Source organism: Oncorhynchus mykiss, chromosome 32, assembly GCF_013265735.2.
Source record: "Oncorhynchus mykiss isolate Arlee chromosome 32, USDA_OmykA_1.1, whole genome shotgun sequence".
Classification (NCBI taxonomy): domain Eukaryota; kingdom Metazoa; phylum Chordata; class Actinopteri; order Salmoniformes; family Salmonidae; genus Oncorhynchus; species Oncorhynchus mykiss.
Genome location: NC_050572.1, coordinates 18,436,068 through 18,456,594, shown reverse-complemented (window position 1 = coordinate 18,456,594; position 20,527 = coordinate 18,436,068). Strand labels below are relative to the sequence as shown.

The 20,527-nt window shown below is 40.0% G+C and overlaps 2 protein-coding genes across 5 annotated transcripts in view; one reads left to right on the top strand and one right to left on the bottom strand.

The window, feature by feature from the left end:
• Positions 1 to 3,949: 3,949 nt before the first annotated feature.
• On the top strand, positions 3,950 to 7,452 carry abitram (actin binding transcription modulator). Its single transcript, XM_021559995.2, has 6 exons — positions 3,950 to 4,151; positions 4,446 to 4,497; positions 4,720 to 4,849; positions 6,307 to 6,383; positions 6,519 to 6,588; positions 6,741 to 7,452. Exons 1-6 carry the CDS (start codon positions 4,082 to 4,084, stop codon positions 6,909 to 6,911), a joined length of 570 nt encoding a protein of 189 aa, XP_021415670.1. The 5' UTR covers positions 3,950 to 4,081; the 3' UTR covers positions 6,912 to 7,452.
• Positions 7,442 to 20,527, bottom strand: part of ctnnal1 (catenin (cadherin-associated protein), alpha-like 1) — a 124,637-nt gene continuing 111,551 nt past the window's right edge. For all 4 annotated transcript variants that reach the window (XM_036970839.1, XM_036970842.1, XM_036970840.1 and 1 more), the window contains exons 17-19: positions 15,023 to 15,142; positions 9,804 to 9,887; positions 7,442 to 9,632 (exon numbers count right to left, since the gene is read on the bottom strand). In XM_036970839.1, coding sequence (XP_036826734.1) covers positions 9,468 to 9,632; positions 9,804 to 9,887; positions 15,023 to 15,142 — 369 coding nt within the window. In that variant the 3' untranslated portion in view covers positions 7,442 to 9,467. The remainder of the gene's footprint in view (positions 9,633 to 9,803; positions 9,888 to 15,022; positions 15,143 to 20,527) is intronic.

The window sequence follows — 20,527 nt, the reverse complement described above, 5'->3', positions numbered from 1 at the left end:
ATAGGCATATCTTCAACCACCAACTTACCATCCTGAGACAAGGCCGAGTATAGCCCACAAAGCCACTAAACACAACCCAAGCGGGGGCGCCAACCCAGACAGGAAGACCAAGTCAGTGACTCAACCCACTCAGGTGACGTACCCCTCCTAGGGACGACATGGAAGAGCACCAGTAAGCCAGTGACTCAGCCCCTGTAATAGGGTTAGAAGTAGAGAATCCCAGTGGAGATGTAAATGTGACAATATTTTCATGTTGCAAATCTTTTAGTTGTCTTATTTAATGCTTTCAATATTTGTACGTGAATTTATGCCATTTATAGTTGGTTTGAGGTCTTTTAAGTCATTGAAATTTGGAGCTATTGACATTTAAAAATATTGTCCCATGTACATCGGTGGGCTTGTGAGCAGGATTGGAAGTAAACCCAACCCAATGAATGTTACGGTAGCCTACCCTTCATTCCGTGACATACTATTTTTTTCCTATCATCTCGCAAATCTCAGTTTTTGATGAGACTGACTTTATGACCAAAATTATCCCATTTACACGTTGTAGTCAATTTTTACAGTAGAATAAATGTTTCTGACTCATTTCAATGCCACATAGGCTGATTTCAAAACGAGAAGTTGCTTTTAAGGGGCAGTCGATCTTTAAGATTATAGCAGGTAACATCAAGATAACACCTGTTGACATCAATGATGTATATAAATAAACCCTGGATTGCTGATGTTATGTATTGTCCAATGAGAGGCTTTGAAGCCACCGGTCGGCCATATTGGCACTCCCCAGAAAAAGCAGTCATCCATAGGAATGAATGGAATTGTACAATATTTCAATTAAATGTTTCAAGGACAAATTACATGTATTTAAGTATGTTTTGTTGTAGTGGGGACTGTAAAATTAACTTTCAAAAAAATATACATTAAGGAAAATGTTTTCAGATATTTTTATGTTTAGCTCACATAATATAATTTAAAAGTATGCATTTAAGTGTCTGTAATAGAATAAAAGTGGCAAAAACAAATGTAGACATTAATAAATGCATTTCCATAACTTCCTAAATATTTTTTACAACGGTGGGGGAGTGCCAAGATGGGAGCGCAGTGGCTTCAAAACAGCTCCCCTGTTAGTCATCTAGGGCAGGTATTCCCAAACTGGCAATGCCGTCGGGGATACGCCAAATAAAAATGTGATTCAAAAACATTTTTATATGTGTATTTTTTATTTTATTTTTAAACTTTTTTTTCCTTCACATTTTCAAACAGTCCATTTATATTTTCCAACGGGGCTACTACACATTTGGGTGAGGTTTTTTTCTCGCCTGAGTATCCTTGTTTCACTGCCATAAACAAAATCTAGTGTTCAGCGAAATAACAACACAATGTCAAATACAGGTAGCCTTGTCAAATAATTAACATCCAATCACATTAACCGTTACTTGGTCACGGGAATTTCACTAACGTTCTGTTTGTAGCCAAACGTAGCTGCTGCTCATGTTGGTATCTGTACTGATGGCGCAAAAGCCATGACAGGGAGACATAGTGGAGTGGTAACGCACGTGCAAGCAGTTGCTCCCGACGCCACAGATGATTTTATTTTATTTTTGGCAGTGAAACGAGGCTACGAGGCGAGAGAAAACAAGAGAACCTCATCGAAATTGCAACAAGTAGTTCTGTGAAAATGTAATTTAATCAGAAGCCACTGACAGATTTATTGTATTGTATAATGTGTGTGTGTGGCAGGCTTACAATGATGGCAAAAAACAACATTTGAGAGTGCGCTGACCCTGGTGCTAGAGGGGATACGCAGCTAGAGGTTGAACGTTTGAAGGGGTATGGAACTATAAAAAGTTTGGGAACCACTGAGCTAGGGTATATATGGGGAGTAACAGATTACATGTAATCAGTTACATGTAACAGATTACAAAAAAACTGTAACTCTAATCCATTACTTACCAGCAAAAATATTGTAATCATATTACAGATACTTTTGAAAAAATAGATGATTACCTTTAGGATTACTTTTAAATTAAAAAACAATGTTTGCAAACAAATTATTTGACACTTTTCTGTTTTCTCAAAAAAATCCAAATCAGCATTGAAAAAAGTTTACATTTGTTCAGCCTGATCAAGTCTGGCCGCAAGTCAGAGACCACTATGATAACACACCAAAATAGTTTGATGGATTGTGGGAAAAGAGCAGGAATAGGCTTTTGTAGGCTGTCAGTATCCAAAGATTATCCAACTTCAATAAACACTTGGAGGTAAGGAAGACAGCAGTGGTGTAGCCTACGGGCGATACGGATATCACTTACTGATATCTATTGCACTCCACACTGCCCTTTCCCACCTGGACAAAAGGAACACCTATGTGAGAATGCTATTCATTGACTACAGCTCAGCGTTCAACACCATAGCGCCCTCAAAACGTATCAATAAGCTAAGGACCCTGGGACTAAACACCTCTCTGAGCAACTAGATCCTGGACTTCCTGACGGACCGACCCCATGTGGTAAGGGTAGGTAAAAACACATCCGCCATGCTGATTCTGAACACAGGGGCCCCTCAGGGGCACTACAGAGGGTGCCCCCAATTAACCGGTGCCCCCGGACATTGACTTGTACCAGTACCCCCCTGTATATAATCTCACTATTGTTGTTTTACTGCTGCTCTTCAATTACGTAGTTGTTACTTTTATTTATCAGTATTTTTTAACTGCATTGTTGGTTAGGGGCTAGTAAGTAAGTATTTCACTGTAAGGTGTAACCCGTAGTATTTGGAGCATGTGACTAATACAATTTGATTTGATGTCTACATAGCGCATTGAGGTGAATCACACTGCTGCTCTCTCATTTAGCTATTTACACCTTACAGATTGTGGTTGTTGTGGATGGCTGTTCACAAATGTAGGCTATATGAGTATTTTAACCCAATAATGGTTGAATTGAACAAGTTTAAACTGCCTATCTAGCATTGTTTTTGCAACCAGTAGACAGCCAGTGAAAAATGCGCTCTCGCAACAGCTGCATAGTGCAGATCCCATCCTTTGGAATAAAATTTTGACAGAGGTTCTCCCAACTCCTCCGTGGTATTGTTCTCCATACTGTGGGGCTTTTATTGCTCATTCTAATTCGTGCTGATTCAAAAACGTCCAGAGGCCTTAACGGACACATCCTCAAACTCGCGCCCTTTTTATAGACACATTTCTGCAAATTATTGAGTATTCAAAGTGTCACCAACAAACAATATAAACAATAGGCCTATAGCAGATGCAGACTATGGCATACATGTTTCACATGCAAATAGCACTTTTCAGTAGTGCTCAAAGCATGCCATTCTATAAGAGCAGTATTTCTCGAAACAATGACCCCAATCAACAAAATCAAAATCATAAACAACAGAGGAGGCTAATTACAATTTGGCTAATCTATATTTCCATATTTCCAAGTGCTATTCTTGAATATAAAGGGGTAATAAATTAATTGTAATTAATGGAAATCTGACCGGGTTTGGTTTTTAATGTAAAGATATAGCCAAATCATATTAATATCTGTAGTAAAAAAAGATGACTTAGAAGAAGCCTACATAACCATCAAGTAAAATGCAACATACGTTTATGACAAGCTATGTACACTCTAACATTGACTTATTCTACAATAGATGTCGTTCAATTGGTAATATTAATTTTTGTCTTCTAATGCATTTTACGGGGAAAGTAATCTAAAAGTAACTGAAAGTAATCCGATTACGTTACCGAGTTTGGGTAATCCCAAAGTTACTTTACTGATTACAGTTTTGGACAGGTAACTAGTAATTGTAACGGATTACATTTAGAAAGCAACCTACCCAACCCTGGGTATATATAAATATTTGGTTGACATCAAGTAATTTCATAACTGATTAAAAGGTTCTCGGAACGTTTGAAATTTCAATTTGAAAGTCTTCCGGATTTTTGAAAGGGACGGACCCGAAGTGTGTAACAGTGTTTACACTCCGTCACGAAATCGAAGCATTTGTATATTTATCTGTCAAACATTTGTCTTTTATTTAGCTAGCTAGCTAATGCCCTTTAGTACTTGTTTCAATGGAAGACATGGAGCATAATAAGGCACCCTCTGTCATCGATCGGTATTACACTCGATGGTATAAAACAGGTAACTTATTAGCTAACTAGACATATTTTAGCTAACGTAACCAGTGTTCACCACTGACACTGGGTGTCGACATGAGACCAACACGTGTGTTTTGGCTTTGGGTATGGTAGCTAGCCTGACAGCTTTTGCGATGTATTTTCATAGAATTTGCAGTTGACTAATTTCTTTAAGAACTGGCTGGTCCCAAAAACCTCAAATCCGTATCCCTCCTTGTCCATGGTTGAGGACCACTGGCGATTTTTTTTTATGAATGAATAAAGTTGTAACGAACGATGTATTCTTCTTTGTGCTTAGATATCAAGGGCAAGGATTGTGAAGACCAGTGCGTTCTTCAGCATTCAAACAGGTAGCTGGCTAAGATAATGTGTTCATTTCCTACTTAAAATTGCCAATGTGCAGCTCATAAACAAAACTGCAGCTCATCAACGCGTTACTTTGGGACACAACACTCCCGATGTTGTCCCAAAGCTAATCAACAATTTGCTTTGCTACCTCCACAGACAACATTATTTATTTTCTGTAAATTTAAACATGGCGCTAATGTGTTCCTGTGGATCTCTTTTGACAGAATCTGTGTCATCACCCTGGCAGAGAGTCACCCTATCCTTCAGAACGGGAGGTCAATCAAGAGCATCAACTATCAGATCAGCGCTGGCTGCAGTCGCCTGCATAACAGAGTGTCTGGAAAGTCAAAGAGAGTATGTACCAATGTTTATAATTCCTGGTTTTGAAGATGCTGTGTTTTGGCCATGGAGAGGTTTTGAATCAATGGGTTGGCCATATTGGCACTCTTCAGAAAAGTAGTCCTCTATATTTAATTAAAATGTAGGCTATTTAATATATTTATTTATTTTTATAGTGGGGAGGGTAACATTAGTACCAAAAAAAAAAACTTTAAGGAAAGTGTTTTAATATACACTTTCATTTAGCATTTAAAAAAAAATGTTTAGCTCACCTATAATTTAAAAGTATGCAATAGAATAAACATGGCCCCAAAAAGTGCTGAGCGATTAGTGCTTCTTGAGGTCTGTTCGGTTTTGATTATTTAGGTTGAATGCTGTAACAATACAGAATAAAACAATTAACCAACAATTAACTGCTTATCACTTATTAACCATAAATATTTAAAAAATTAACCAACAATTAACTGCTTATCACTTATTAACCATAAATATTTTAAAGTAAATTAATGTAAATAAATTAAGTTGTGTATATTACATTTTTTATTTTATAACTTTATTTAATTCCAAGTCATCATCTCATCTCTATAGAGCTGCTGCCTGACAAAATCAAAATTTTTGTAGTTCTTCAAAGGTAATAAGGCATACTTTTATGACTGCTGAATACCAACTATCATTCACTTAGATCATGTATTTTCAGGTAGAGGTGCCTTGCGAAGCAACAGCTGCTCTCTATATCCCCTCGCAATTGCCATTCTGCTCTCCAGGCTGCAGCACACTAACCTAATGTAGCAGGCCGGACAAGTAGATGCACAATGGATTATGGGTATTGTAGTTAATTACCAAGTTATGTGCGTTAATATTGGCCTGTTGGAAACAACAACTCCCTCGGACATCTCACAGTTCAGGCTGGATCTGATTTATCTCTTGAGAAACTGAAATGTGAGCATCGAGCTCACATAAAAAAATAGAATTCAAATGAATGAACCTACTTTTCAATTAATCGATCAGCACTACTAAAAACAAATGTAGACATTAGTAAATGTCTTCTATAGTTAAATATTTTTTACAATGGTGTGGGAGTGCCAAGTTGGAGGTGTGGTGGCGTCAAAACAAATCATTGGTATGTACTGCTAAAACTGAAGTGATGTTTTGTTGTTGTTGTTAATATAGTCTGGTATATTATTACATTTTAGTCATTTAGCAGACACTCTGCAACTTACAGAAGAAATTAGGGTGAATTGCCTTGAGCAAGGGTACAGACTTTTCACCTAGTCTGCATCAGGATTTGAACTAGCGACCTTTCGGTTACTGGCCCAAAGCTCTTAACGGCGAGGCTACCTGCCGTAAGGATACTCTGCCATATTAGGACTATTATTATATTTTACACTACTATTACATATACTATGGTATTGACATCCTTTGATTTTCTGACTTGTGATGGTCAAACTAACACGTGTCTTCTTCATTTCCAGGGAGGACAGTTCCTCACAGAGTTTGCTCCTTTGTGTAGAATAACATGTACAGATGGTGTGGAGTACACCATTTACAGGTCATTACAACCTTTGCTGCTCTTGTATTATGATTTTCACCTCTGCAGATAATCTACCCTTTATGGTTAGTGCCAGTCACTACTCTAAGATCTTTTTAAATTAGCCTGAATTATAATCCTGGTTAATCTTTTCAGCTGCATAAGGGGTCGGCTATTGGAGGTCAATGAGGATATTCTTGAAAGACCAGAACTTTTACTGGGAAAGGTGAGAAACATTTCCATAAGCTTCATACCAGTTAAAATACATTTTTGGTCAATCTAATGTTCTCCATTTACATATACCCCATTGAGATGGTAAATCACATTACCATTAACATGGCTAACTGTCCTACCTGTCTTTCATGTGTATTTGACCAGCCTTCCACTGAGGGATACATTGCGGTCATCCTCCCTAAAATAGAGGAGAGCAAGACGGTCACTAATGGTCTCCTTAGCAGAGAGGAGTACGAGAGCGTTGTCTCTAAACGGACCAAAAGCACCCAGCCAGAGCCACAGCCGGAGCCACAGCCAGAGCCAGAGCCATGCTGAGGAATGAGGTCACAGGGACTCCTCACACTCTCCTCAGCCCAGCTGGAGTGACCTTTCCTGGGGCAGCTCTGTTGGAGGGGGTCCCTCGTCTCAGGCCCAGCCAGACCTAGGTACTTACATCACAGCATAGTGCATGCCCCTGTCCAGATATGGACTTATGCCCGTGGTGGATGACAGTGCAGATATCTGGGGTGCTGGAGGTAATGCACTGTGCCTTTAAGTTCTCTAGCCTCTACCTTACCTGTAGGCAGTCCAGGGCAAATACTGTTTTGTTTGCTTTGATGTAACATGAAGAAATTCAGAGCCAGTTAAGTTTTATGAGATACCTTTTTTAAAATGTTTTGCTCTTTATTATGATCGTTGATGGAACGTGACATTTATTTTCAAAGGAGGAAGTCTAAGATAATTCCATTATGTCAGTTATTAGGTGACTATGTACCAAATAAGCCCGCGTTTTTGTTCTGTTAGAAAAATATGTATTTTTTGTTTACTGTACATACCTTAATAAATGACACAATCAAACCTGTTTTAAGAAAAATAATGTTTATTTAGATTTGTGTTCTGTTTATCAGTCATTCAACTGTCAAAAGGATAGATGGTCTAAAAGTACATCTGTTTCTGCACATCTGTGGTTTCTTTACTCAACAGAAGATGACATTAGCTACAGCCATACACAATCAACTCTAAAGCTTTATATGGTTATGCAGTCTTCACACTAACCATTCAGGTTTAGTAGTACCAGAATCGTCACCTCAGTGGCTATAGCTACAGGTAACTGCCAAAATAAAGGAAACGCCAACATAGTGTCTTAATGGGCCACCACGAGCCGCCAAAACAGCTTCAGTTCACCTTGGCATAGTGTCTGGAACTCTATTGGAGGGATGCGACACCATTCCTCCACTAGAAATTCCATAATTTTGTGTTTTGTTAATGGTAATGTGCTCCTTTGAGACCCCTCTTATAAAGTCACAGATCTCTTCTAGCCATGGTAGCCAAAATACTGGGCAACTGGGTGTTTTTATACATATCCCTAAGCATGATGGGAAGTTAATTACTTTATCAACTCAGGAACCACACATGTGTGGAGGCACCTGCTTTCAATAGAGTTTGTATCTGACTTTTACTCAAGTGTTTCCTTTATTTTGGCAGTTACCTGTATATATCTGTGCTTCAAGTACCATAATAATACACAATAGCCCACAAGGCAGTCTTAGCCTGCATCCCAAATGACACCATTTTCTAGTGTTTTCTAAACTATCAGTAACTTCCGGTAGCCACTAGATGCAGTTATAATAATGTTTCTGTTTTCTTCCTACAGATGTGGCTCAGTCTTTTGAATGGTTTAAGCTATAAAATATTATGACCCCATCACTGAAAGATAAGACTCTCAGGAACACCTACAATGCCCACAAGCCACACAGGACTAATTAGAACAGGCACTACATCAGGGAGGAAAATAACATGTTCTTCTCTACACAGAAGATGCACTTCAGTCACTTCAAACCATTCTTTAGATTGAAATACTGTCAAAGGTAGTGTCAGACTGATTTGTAATACTGTCGTTGCCCCAATTAAAAAAGTAAACAGACATTGATTACATACATCAAAATTCTGACCAAAATGGGGTCGCGGGCCAAAATATTTTGCGAAACTAGGTGCACTACTTTTGACCAGAGACCTATGAGCGCTGGTCAAAAGTAGTGCACTGAATAGGGTGCCATTTGGGACATAACCTTAATTACAAGTACACTTCATAAGGAACAGCTACTAAACCACAGTTGATTTGACTCATGCGCTAGGCCAGCAATCTTTTACATGTCTTCTGAAAAATGCATAAAACAGTATACCACAAACACTGAATGTGATTCAATACTCTAAAGACAGTAGAAAGTCAATTGGATAAAATTGTCTCCGCCTCTGCTGAAATGGAGCAATAATAAGAGCCTTATTTTTCAGTCTATTAGCAAGCCAAGTGTCATAATACCCTGATTAAACCATCCATTTACTCTCTTATTTGGCATCAAAGTGAGAGCATTGATTTCACTCAATAATTACTAAACCATGATGGGATTTGGTTGGCGTACAACAGTGAGAGAAACAGCAGAAAGCTGGTCTGCTACCAGATCTGTTTGGGCTGTCCTGCCAACTCCTCATGACAATGGCCATAGGAGTTGATAAGACAGCCAAAACTGATCTGGGACCAGGCAATCAGAAAGCTGGTTTAACAGCCCAAATCACAGGGATTGATAAAAGGAGATTAAAAGACCTGTCAGGTGATGGCATCATGCACTGGCGATGGATTTCATTACAGCATATTTTTTTAAAAATATTTGTTCTTACATCTGCTGTATTTGGCTGAGATGTGCTACAGGTAACAGTTACACCACAAAGCAAATGGGCTGATTACACTGACAGAGGCGCGTGTGAGTGGTGGGGGCACTGCCATTATGTCTGCGTGAGTGACGTTTCATGTATGTCGCCCCCTGGTGGTCGACAATGGTACGCTCCAACTCTGATAGGTGATACAGGTTAGGGATCAAAGGTCGCTGGACTGGACTACTTGCTCTCCAGGAAGGTGAGGTTGGCCATATGCTGCTCAAGGGATTTGACCCCGAAGCCGTTGCTGTTCTTGCCGTTGAGCACGTCGTCTTTGACGGCCGTGGACGACTGCCTGTCCCTCCAGCTTTGTGGAGAACCCAGACTGCTTCTCTCTGACTTATACTGGACACACAGACACAGGATAAGGTAGAGTAATAAAACATTGGAAAATGACCACCATTGATATATTCATCTGTACTTAAAAAAAAGTGTACTCAAACCCCAGTAAACATTGCTAAGAGGGTGCACTTGAACCACTTGGTAGATGAGCTGATGTCAACTGTGACCTCTCACCTTTCTGACAATCTTGTTACAGACTGGCAGGAGGTAGATCACCACAGTAATGATGGCTCTAGTGTTCTGAATGGAGGAATCCACCTAGAGACAGACAGAGAAAGATTTCAAAAACATGTCAAGGATGGTGGTCTGATAGAATGTAATAATTATGATTACAACATAAAGATATAGATAATGGTAAAACAAATAATGGTATGTATACATGGAAAAGCTGATGTATACATGGGACACTAGTAAGAATCTAAGAATTGCCATCTAAGTTGTCTCACTACAGAGTGTTTCTAAACCTCTCACTACAGAGTGTTTCTAAACCTCTCACTACAGAGTGTTTCTAAACCTCTCACTACAGTGTTTCTAAACCTCTCACTACAGAGTGTTTCTAAACCTCTCACTACAGAGTGTTTCTAAACCTCTCACTACAGAGTGTTTCTAAACCTCTCACTACAGAGTGTTTCTAAACCTCTCACTACAGAGTGTTTCTAAACCTCTCACTACAGAGTGTTTCTAAACGTCTCACTAGAGTGTTTCTAAACCTCTCACTACAGAGTGTTTCTAAACCTCTCACTACAGAGTGTTTCTAAACCTCTCACTACAGAGTGTTTCTAAACCTCTCACTACAGAGTGTTTCTAAACCTCTCACTACAGAGTGTTTCTAAACCTCTCACTACAGAGTGTTTCTAAACCTCTCACTACAGAGTGTTTCTAAACCTCTCACTACAGTGTTTCTAAACGTCTCACTACAGTGTTTCTAAACGTCTCACTACAGAGTGTTTCTAAACCTCTCACTACAGAGTGTTTCTAAACCTCTCACTACAGAGTGTTTCTAAACCTCTCACTACAGTGTTTCTAAACCTCTCACTACAGTGTTTCTAAACCTCTCACTACAGTGTTTCTAAACCTCTCACTACAGAGTGTTTCTAAACCTCTCACTACAGAGTGTTTCTAAACCTCTCACTACAGAGTGTTTCTAAACCTCTCACTACAGAGTGTTTCTAAACCTCTCACTACAGAGTGTTTCTAAACCTCTCACTACAGAGTGTTTCTAAACCTCTCACTACAGAGTGTTTCTAAACCTCTCACTACAGAGTGTTTCTAAACCTCTCACTACAGAGTGTTTCTAAACCTCTCACTACAGAGTGTTTCTAAACCTCTCACTACAGAGTGTTTCTAAACCTCTCACTACAGAGTGTTTCTAAACCAACACTAGACACACCAAACACACACAACCTCCATCTCCTGCTCCATTTAAAAATACTTTTCAGCAATGACCTTTGCCTGATTAAAACACCCTTAATTCCCTTGTGACAGACAGAGTGGACCGATCTGTCTGGCTAATGACAACTTGAGGGGAAAGCCAATGCCAATCTAACAGATCCACATTAATCAGAGAAGCCCAATGGTTGTGTCCCAAATGGCACCCTATTCCCAACATAATGCACTACTTTTGACCAGAATCCTATGGGCCCTGTTCAAAGCAGTGCACACTATATAGGGAATAGGATGCCATTTGGGATGTACACCATGTTATTCTCTATTCTCTCATCCTGATTGTAACCTTTCCCATTAGTACAAGGTGACCATTGTCAGTTCATCACTGTCCAAAAGATTTTAAGAGGTTCATTAAGCTCAGTGTCATTATAGGGTTTAATTATACAATAATGTTTTTATGATTGACCTCTGTCTGTAAAGCAGTAACAAATGTTTGCCCAATGCTGCCAATGCTGTATTAAGAATGGGTTGACTGTCTCTTATCATTGCAGTTCATCAATACTCCTTTGCCAGGTTTCTTTTCAGTGCATTCTCTCACGCTCCCTATAACCATGGCCATGTCTGAATACCCATACTTGCGTTCTAAATAGTAGGCATTTTAGTTATGCGAAAAAGTTAGTTTTATAGTATGTGCATTTTAGAACATTTTGTACACTTTAAATGCCAGGATGTCGTACTGTATTTTGAGACACGTGTGTATGACAACAGCTGATAATCAGCTGAAGGGACGCGCTGTACCAAAACGAACGAATGGCGGGAATCAACACAATTTTTTATTTTTTTATTTCTCCTGTATTTAAGCAGGTAGGCTAGTTGAGAACAAATTCTCATTTGCAACTGCGACCTGGCCAAGATAAAGCAAAGCAGTTTGACACATACAACAACACAGAGTTACACATGGAATAAACAAACATACAGTCAATAATACAGTAGAAAAATATATATACAGCATGTACAAATGAGGATAAAAGAGGTAAGGAAATAGGCCATGGTGGCGAAGTAATTACAATATAGCAATTAAATACTGGAATGGTAGGATGTGCAGAAGATGAATGTGCAAGTAGAGATACTGGTGTGAAAAGGAGCAAGATAAATGAATAAATAAATAAATACAGTATGGGGATGAGGTAGATTGGATGGGCTATTTACAGATGAGCTATGTACAGGTGCAGTGGTCTGTGAGCTGCTCTGACAGCTGGTGCTTAAAGCTAGTGAGGGAGGTAAGAGTCTCCAGCTTTAGTAATTTCTGCAGTTCGTTCCAGTCATTGGCAGCAGAGAACTGGAAGGAGAGGCGGCCAAAGGAAGAATTGGCTTTGGAGGTGACCAGTGAAGTATACCTGCTGGAGCGCTTGCTACGGGTGGGTGCTGCTATGGTGACCAGTGAGCTGAGATAAGGTGGGGCTTTACCTAGCAGAGACTTGTAGATGACCTGGAGCCAGTGGATTTGGCAATGAGTATGAAGCGAGAGCCAGCCAACGAGAGCGTACAGGTCACAGTGGTGGATAGTAAATGGGTCTTTGGTGACAAAACAGATGGCACTGTGATAGACTGCATCCAATTTGTTGAGTAGAGTGTTGGAGGCTATTTTGTAAATTACATCGCCAAAGTCGAGGATCGGTAGGATGGTCAGTTTTACGAGGGTATGTTTGGCAGCATGAGTGAAGTATGCTTTGTTGCGAAATAGGAAGCCGATTCTAGATTTAATTTTGGATTGGAGATGTTTAATGTGAGTCTGGAAGGAGAGTTTACAGTCTAACCAGACACCTAGGTATTTGTAGTTGCCCACATATTCTAAGTCAGAACCGTCCAGAGTAGTGATGCTGGACGGGTGGGCAGGTGTGGGCAGAGATCAGTTGAAGAGCATACATTTAGTTTTACTTGCATTTAAGAGCAGTTGGATGCCACGGAAGGAGAGTTGTATGGCATTGAAGCTCGTCTGGAGGTTTGTTAACACAGTGTCTAAAGAAAGGCCAGAGGTATACAGAATGGTGTCGTCTGCGTAGAGGTGGATCAAAGAATCACCAGCAGCAAGAGCGACATCATTGATGTATACAGAGAAGAGAGTCGGCCCGAGAATTGAACCCTGTGGCACCCCGATAGAGACTGCCAGAGGTCCAGACAACAGGCCCTCCGAATTGACACACTGAACTCTATCAGAGAAGTAGTTGATGAACCAGGCGAGGCAGTCATTTGAGAAACCAAGGCTGCTGAGTCTGCCAATAAGAATGTTGTAATTGACAAAGTCGAAAGCCTTAGCCAGGTCGATGAATACGGCTGCACAGTAATGTCTCTCATCGATGGCGGTTATGATATCGTTTAGGACCTTGAACGTGGCTGAGGTGCACCTATGACCAGCTCTGAAACCAGATTGCATAGCGGAGAAGGTACGGTGGGATTCAAAATGGTCGGTAATCTGTTTGTTAACTTGGCTTTCGAAGACCTTAGAAAGGCAGGGTAGAATAGATATAGGTCTGTAGCAGTTTGGGTCTAGAGTGTCTCCCTCTTTGAAGAGGAGGATGACCGCGGCAGCTTTTCAATCTATGGGAATCTCAGACGATACGAAAGAGAGGTTGAACAGGCTAGTAATAGGGGTTGCAACAATTTCGGCAGATCATTTTAGAAAAAGAGAGGGTCTAGATTGTCTAGCCCGGCTGATTTGTACGGGTCTAGATTTTGCAGCTCTTTCAGAACATCAGCTATCTGGATTTGGGTGAAGGAGAAGTGGGGGAGGTTTGGGCGAGTCGCTGTGGGGGGTGGAGGGCTGTTGATCGGGGTAAGCATGGCCAGCCGTAGAAAAACACTTATTGCAATTCTCAATTACTGTGGATTTATCTGTGCTGACAGTGTTTCCTAGCCTTAGTGCAGTGGGCAGCTGGGAGGAGGTGCTCTTATTCTTCATGGACTTTACAGTGTCCCAGAACTTTTTTGAGTTTGTGCCACAGGATGCAAATTTCTGCTTGAAAAAGCTAGCCTTAGCTTTCCTAACTGCCTGTGTATATTTGTTCCAAACTTCCCTGAAAAGATGCATTTCACGGGGGATGTTCGATGCTAATGCAGAACGCCACAGGATGTTTTTGTGCTGGTCAAGGGCAGACAGGTCTCTAGTGAACCAAGGGCTATATCTGTTCCTGGTTCTACATTTTTTTGAATGGGGCATGCTTATTTAAGATGGCGAGGAAGGCACTTTTAAAGAATAACCAGGCATCCTCCACTGACGGGATGAGGTCAATATCCTTCCAGGATACCCGTGCCAGGTCGACTAGAAAAGCCTGCTCGCTGAAGTGTTTTAGGGAGCATTTGACAGTGATGAGGGGTGGTCGTTTGACCGCAGACCCATTACGGATGCAGGCAATGAGGCAGTGATCTCTGAGATCTTGGTTGAAAACAGCAGAGGGGGAGGGCAAGTTGGTTAGGATGATATCTATGAGGGTGCCCATGTTTACGGATTTGGTGGTTGTACCTGGTGGGTTCATTGATAATTTGTGTGAGATTGAGGGCATCAAGCTTAGATTGCGCATTAGATGACGCATTCTCTGTAGGATGGGCCTTGTATGCTGATATTTGTTGCTTACCACATTTGTTTTTTACTAAACAGTACGTTCTAAACCGTATGTAGTACAATTAGTATACACAGTATGCAGTTTAAGTGAGTAGTAGGCAAGCTAGATTTTGGACAATGGTTTATTTCAACATGGTAGAACCCTATTATAGTCATGTGCTCTCCTGGCAATATTTGTATTGTATTCTGTATGACAAATCTAATGAATAAACTAATTCTTGGCAGACTATTGTAACATAGAACTTAAATAAAAGTGGATTTCATTACAAAAACAAATCCAGTCATTGACAACAACACCATAGTTCAACATATTATGTACAGCTAGTATATCAATAATAGTAATCAATCAATCAATCAAATGTATTTATAAAGCCTGTATTTATAGTACCTTCTGGAAGGTGGCAGTCTTGCCCTGTACCGGCGTCCTCACCCCCATCTGCAGCTGCTGGCATAAGCCCATAAGCTTCTCCATCTCCGACAGCACTACCACCTTCTCTTCATCCATCAGCTGTTGAGGGATCAGGAGAGAAATATTTAGTATATCAAAACACAAGTCAAAATTTGATGACAAAATAAAGACATTAAGTTATATGAAAATAAAAGTACAAATGTGATCACCAAAAATGAAATGTAGTTTTAGAAAAAAGTGAAAATGTGATCATAAAGACACATCTAGTTATATAAAAATACAGGTAAAAATGTGATCACAAAAATAAAAAAGCACAGCAAAGGTATAGGAGGTTAGGATGGAGTAGATGCATTCAAATCTAACAGTGCCTAAAGTCTCTTATTTGGGCCCAAAAAAGTGAATGATATTATTGTACATTAGAATAGATCTCTGTAGTACCATTCACATCCTCTGGTAATAATACTGATAAAAGTGTTTCAATTGAAAACATTAAGGCTAATTAGCATAAATAACTTGTGCAGCTGCACAAGCCTGCTTCATTCCAGAGTGGTGGGGAATCGATTCGCCAATGTTTGTTTGAAGTAATTAATCAAAGGCTGCTGAGCTGAAGTGCTGGATGTGTTGATTATGTATTAGTAGTTTGTGTGTGTGTGTGCATATGCACATTTGCCTGCACACGTGTGTGCGTGTGTGTATTAGTGTTTGGGTGCCCTCTCCAGAGAATAGGGTTAGCCAATGCTGATAACCACATTGCCACTTTCCCCAGAGACGGATGGCAGTCATTAATGTCTGTCAGAGGGGGGCATTTAATTAAACTCCAGGACCTGGGCACTTTGGAGAGAGGGAGGCATGCTAACTTGTTTCTTTGATTTGAGTACAGAGGAAACTGAAACTGGTTAACAGGATTAATTTCCTGCCCTGTGTATGTGATTTACAGTCGTGCAGTAGGCTACCTGGGTGGAGAATCAAATCAAATGTTATTTGTCACGTGCTGAATACAACTGGTGTAGACTTGACCGTGAAATGCTTGTTTACGAGCCCTTCCCAACGATGCAGAGTAACATAAGAGGAAATAGTAACACAAGCAATAAAATTACTTGCAAGAATGGAGGTACACTGAACAAAAATATAAACGCAACATGTGTTGATCCCGTGTTTCATGAGCTGAAATAAAAGATCCCAAAAATGCACACAAAGCTTATTTCTCTCAAATTGTGTAAAAATGTGTTTACATCCCTGTTAGTGAGCATTTATCCTTTGCCAAGATAATCCATCCAACTGACAGGTGTGGCATATTATAAGATGATTAAACCTCATGATCATTACACAGATTCACCTTGTGCTGGGGATAATAAAAGGCCACTCTAAAATGTGCAGCTTTGTCACACAATGCCACAGATTGCTGCAGTCAGATGCAATTGGCACGCTGACTGCAGGAATATCCACCAGAGCTGTTTCCATATAATTTAATGTTAATTTCTCTACCATAAGCCAACTCAAATGTCGTTTTAGAGAATTTGGCAGGACATGCAACCGGCCTCACAACCGCAGACCACGTGTAACCACGCCAGCCCAGGACCTCTGGCTTCTTCACCTACGGGATTGTCTGAGAACAGCCACCTGAACTGATTAAACTGTGGGTTTGCACAACCAAATCATTTCTGCACAAACTGTCAGAAACTGTCTCAGGGAAGCTCATCTGCATGCTCGTTATCCTCACCGGGGTCTTGACCTGACTACAGTTCGGCTTACCGTCGACGGCCAACGGGCCGCTGGAGAAGTGTGCTCTTCATGGATGAATCCCGGTTTCAACTGTACCGGGCAGATGGCAGATCTGGCGTTGTGTGGGCAAGTGGTTTGCTGATGTCAATGTTGTGAACAGTGTGCCCCATGATGGCATGATAATGTGCAGCTTCATGTCACAAGGATCTGTACACAATTCCTGGAAACTGAAAATATCCCAGTTCTTCCATGGCCTACATACTCAGACATGTCACACATTCAGCTTGTTTGTGATGCTCTGGATCGATGTGCACGACAGCATGTTCCAGTTTCTGCAAATATCCATCAACTTCGCACAGCCATTGAAGAGGAGGGGACAACATTCCACAGGCCACAATCAACAGCCTGATTAAATCTACAGTGCCTTGCGAAAGTATTCGGCCCCCTTGAACTTTGCGACCTTTTGCCACATTTCAGGCTTCAAACATAAAGATATAAAACTGTATTTTTTTGTGAAGAATCAACAACAAGTGGGACACAATCATGAAGTGGAACGACATTTATTGGATATTTCAAACTTTTTTAACAAATCAAAAACTGAAAAATTGGGCGTGCAAAATTATTCAGCAAACTCTCTCCAGAAGTTCAGTGAGGATCTCTGAATGATCCAATGTTGACCTAAATGACTAATGATGATAAATACAATCCACCTGTGTGTAATCAAGTCTCCGTATCAATGCACCTGCACTGTGATAGTCTCAGAGGTCCGTTAAAAGCGCAGAGAGCATCATGAAGAACAAGGAACACACAAGGCAGGTCCGAGATACTGTTGTGAAGAAGTTTAAAGCCGGATTTGGATACAAAAAGATTTCCCAAGCTTTAAACATCCCAAGGAGCACTGTGCAAGCGATAATATTGAAATGGAAGGAGTATCAGACCACTGCAAATCTACCAAGACCTGGCCGTCCCTCTAAACTTTCAGCTCATACAAGGAGAAGACTGATCAGAGATGCAGCCAAGAGGCCCATGATCACTCTGGATGAACTGCAGAGATCTACAGCTGAGGTGGGAGACTCTGTCCATAGGACAACAATCAGTCATATATTGCACAAATCTGGCCTTTATGGAAGAGTGGCAAGAAGAAAGCCATTTCTTAAAGATATCCATAAAAAGTGTTGTTTAAAGTTTGCCACAAGCCACCTGGGAGACACCAAACATGTGGAAGAAGGTGCTCTGGTCAGATGAAACCAAAATTGAACTTTTTGGCAACAATGCAAAACGTTATGTTTGGCGTAAAAGCAACACAGCTGAACACACCATCCCCACTGTCAAACATGGTGGTGGCAGCATCATGGTTTGGGCCTGCTTTTCTTCAGCAGGGACAGGGAAGATGGTTAAAATTGATGGGAAGATGGATGGAGCCAAATACAGGACCATTCTGGAAGAAAACCTGATGGAGTCTGCAAAAGACCTGAGACTGGGACGGAGATTTGTCTTCCAACAAGACAATGATCCAAAACATAAAGCAAAATCTACAATGGAATGGTTCAAAAATAAACATATCCAGGTGTTAGAATGGCCAAGTCAAAGTCCAGACCTAAATCCAATCAAGAATCTGTGGAAAGAACTGAAAACTGCTGTTCACAAATGCTCTCCATCCAACCTCACTGAGCTCGAGCTGTTTTGCAAGGAGGAATGGGAAAAGATGTCAGTCTCTCGATGTGCAAAACTGATAGAGACATACCCCAAGCGACTTACAGCTGTAATCGCAGCAAAAGGTGGCGCTACAAAGTATTAACTTAAAGGGGCTGAATAATTTTGCACGCCCAATTTTTCAGTTTTTGAATTGTTAAAAAAGTTTGAAATATCCAATAAATGTCGTTCCACTTCATGATTGTGTCCCACTTGTTGTTGATTCTTCACAAAAAAATACAGTTTTATATCTTTATGTTTGAAGCCTGAAATGTGGCAAAAGGTCGCAAAGTTCAAGGGGGCCGAATACTTTCGCAAGGCACTGTATGTGAAATAGATGTGTCACACTGCATGGGGAAAATGGTGGTCACAACAGATACAGACTGCTTTTCTGATCCACGCCCCTACCTTTTTTGTAAAGTATCTGTGACCAACATATGCATATCTGTATTCCCAGTCATGTGAAATCCATAGATTTCAATTGACTGATTTTCTTATATGAACTATAACTCAGTAAAATCTCTGAAATTGTTGCATGTTGCGTTTATATTTTGGTTCAATATATACAGGGAGTACCAGTACCAGATCAATGTGCAGAGGTACAAGGTACTTGAGGTAGATATGTACATAAAGGAAGGGTAAAGTGACTAGACATCGGGATAGATAATAATAAGGTATTTAAGGTAGATATGTACATAAAGGCAGAGTAAAGTGACTAGTCATCAGGATATATAATAATAAGGTATTTGAGGTAGATATGTACATAAAGGCAGGGTAAAGTGACTAGACATCAGGATAGATAATAATAAGGTATTTGAGGTAGATATGTACATAAAGGCAGGGTAAAGTGACTAGACATCAGGATAGATAATCATAAGGTATTTAAGGTAGATATGTACATAAAGGAAGGGTAAAGTGACTAGACATCAGGATAGATAATAATAAGGTATTTAAGGTAGATATGTACATAAAGGCAGGGTAAAGGGACAGGATCAGGATAGATAATAATAAGGTACTTTAGATATGTACATAAAGGCAGAGTAAAGGGACTAGACATCAGGATAGATAATAATACGGTATTTAAGGTAGATATGTACATAAAGGCAGGGTAAAGGGACTAGACATCAGGATAGATAATAATAAGGTATTTAAGGTAGATATGTACATAAAGGCAGGGTAAAGTGACTAGGCATCAGGATAGATAATAATAAGGTATTTAAGGTAGATATGTACATAAAGGCAGGGTAAAGGGACAGGATCAGGATAGATAATAATACGGTATTTAAGGTAGATATGTACATAAAGGCAGGGTAAAGGGACAGGATCAGGATAGATAATAATAAGGTATTTAAGGTAGATATGTACATAAAGGCAGGGTAAAGGCACAGGATCAGGATAGATAATAATAAGGTATTTGAGGTAGATATGTACATAAAGGCAGAGTAAAGGGACTAGACATCAGGATAGATAATCATAAGGTATTTAAGGTAGATATGTACATAAAGGCAGGGTAAAGGGACTGCATCAGGATAGATAATAATAAGGTATTTAAGGTAGATATGTACATAAAGGCAGGGTAAAGTGACAGGATCAGGATAGATAATAATAAGGTATTTAAGGTAGATATGTACATGAAGGTAAAGTGACTAGACATCAGGATAGATAATAATAAGGTATTTAACGTAGATATGTACATAAAGGCAGGGTAAAGTGACTAGGCATCAGGATAGATAATAATAAGGTATTTGAGGTAGATATGTACATAAAGGCAGAGTAAAGGCACAGGATCAGGATAGATAATAATAAGCTATTTAAGGTAGATATGTACATAAAGGCAGAGTAAAGGGACTAGACATCAGGATAGATAATAATAAGGTACTTGAGGTAGATATGTACATAAAGGCAGGGTAAAGGGACTGCATCAGGATAGATAATAATAAGGTATTTAAGGTAGATATGTACATAAAGGCAGGGTAAAGGCACAGGATCAGGATAGATAATAATAAGCTATTTAAGGTAGATATGTACATAAAGGCAGAGTAAAGGGACTAGACATCAGGATAGATAATA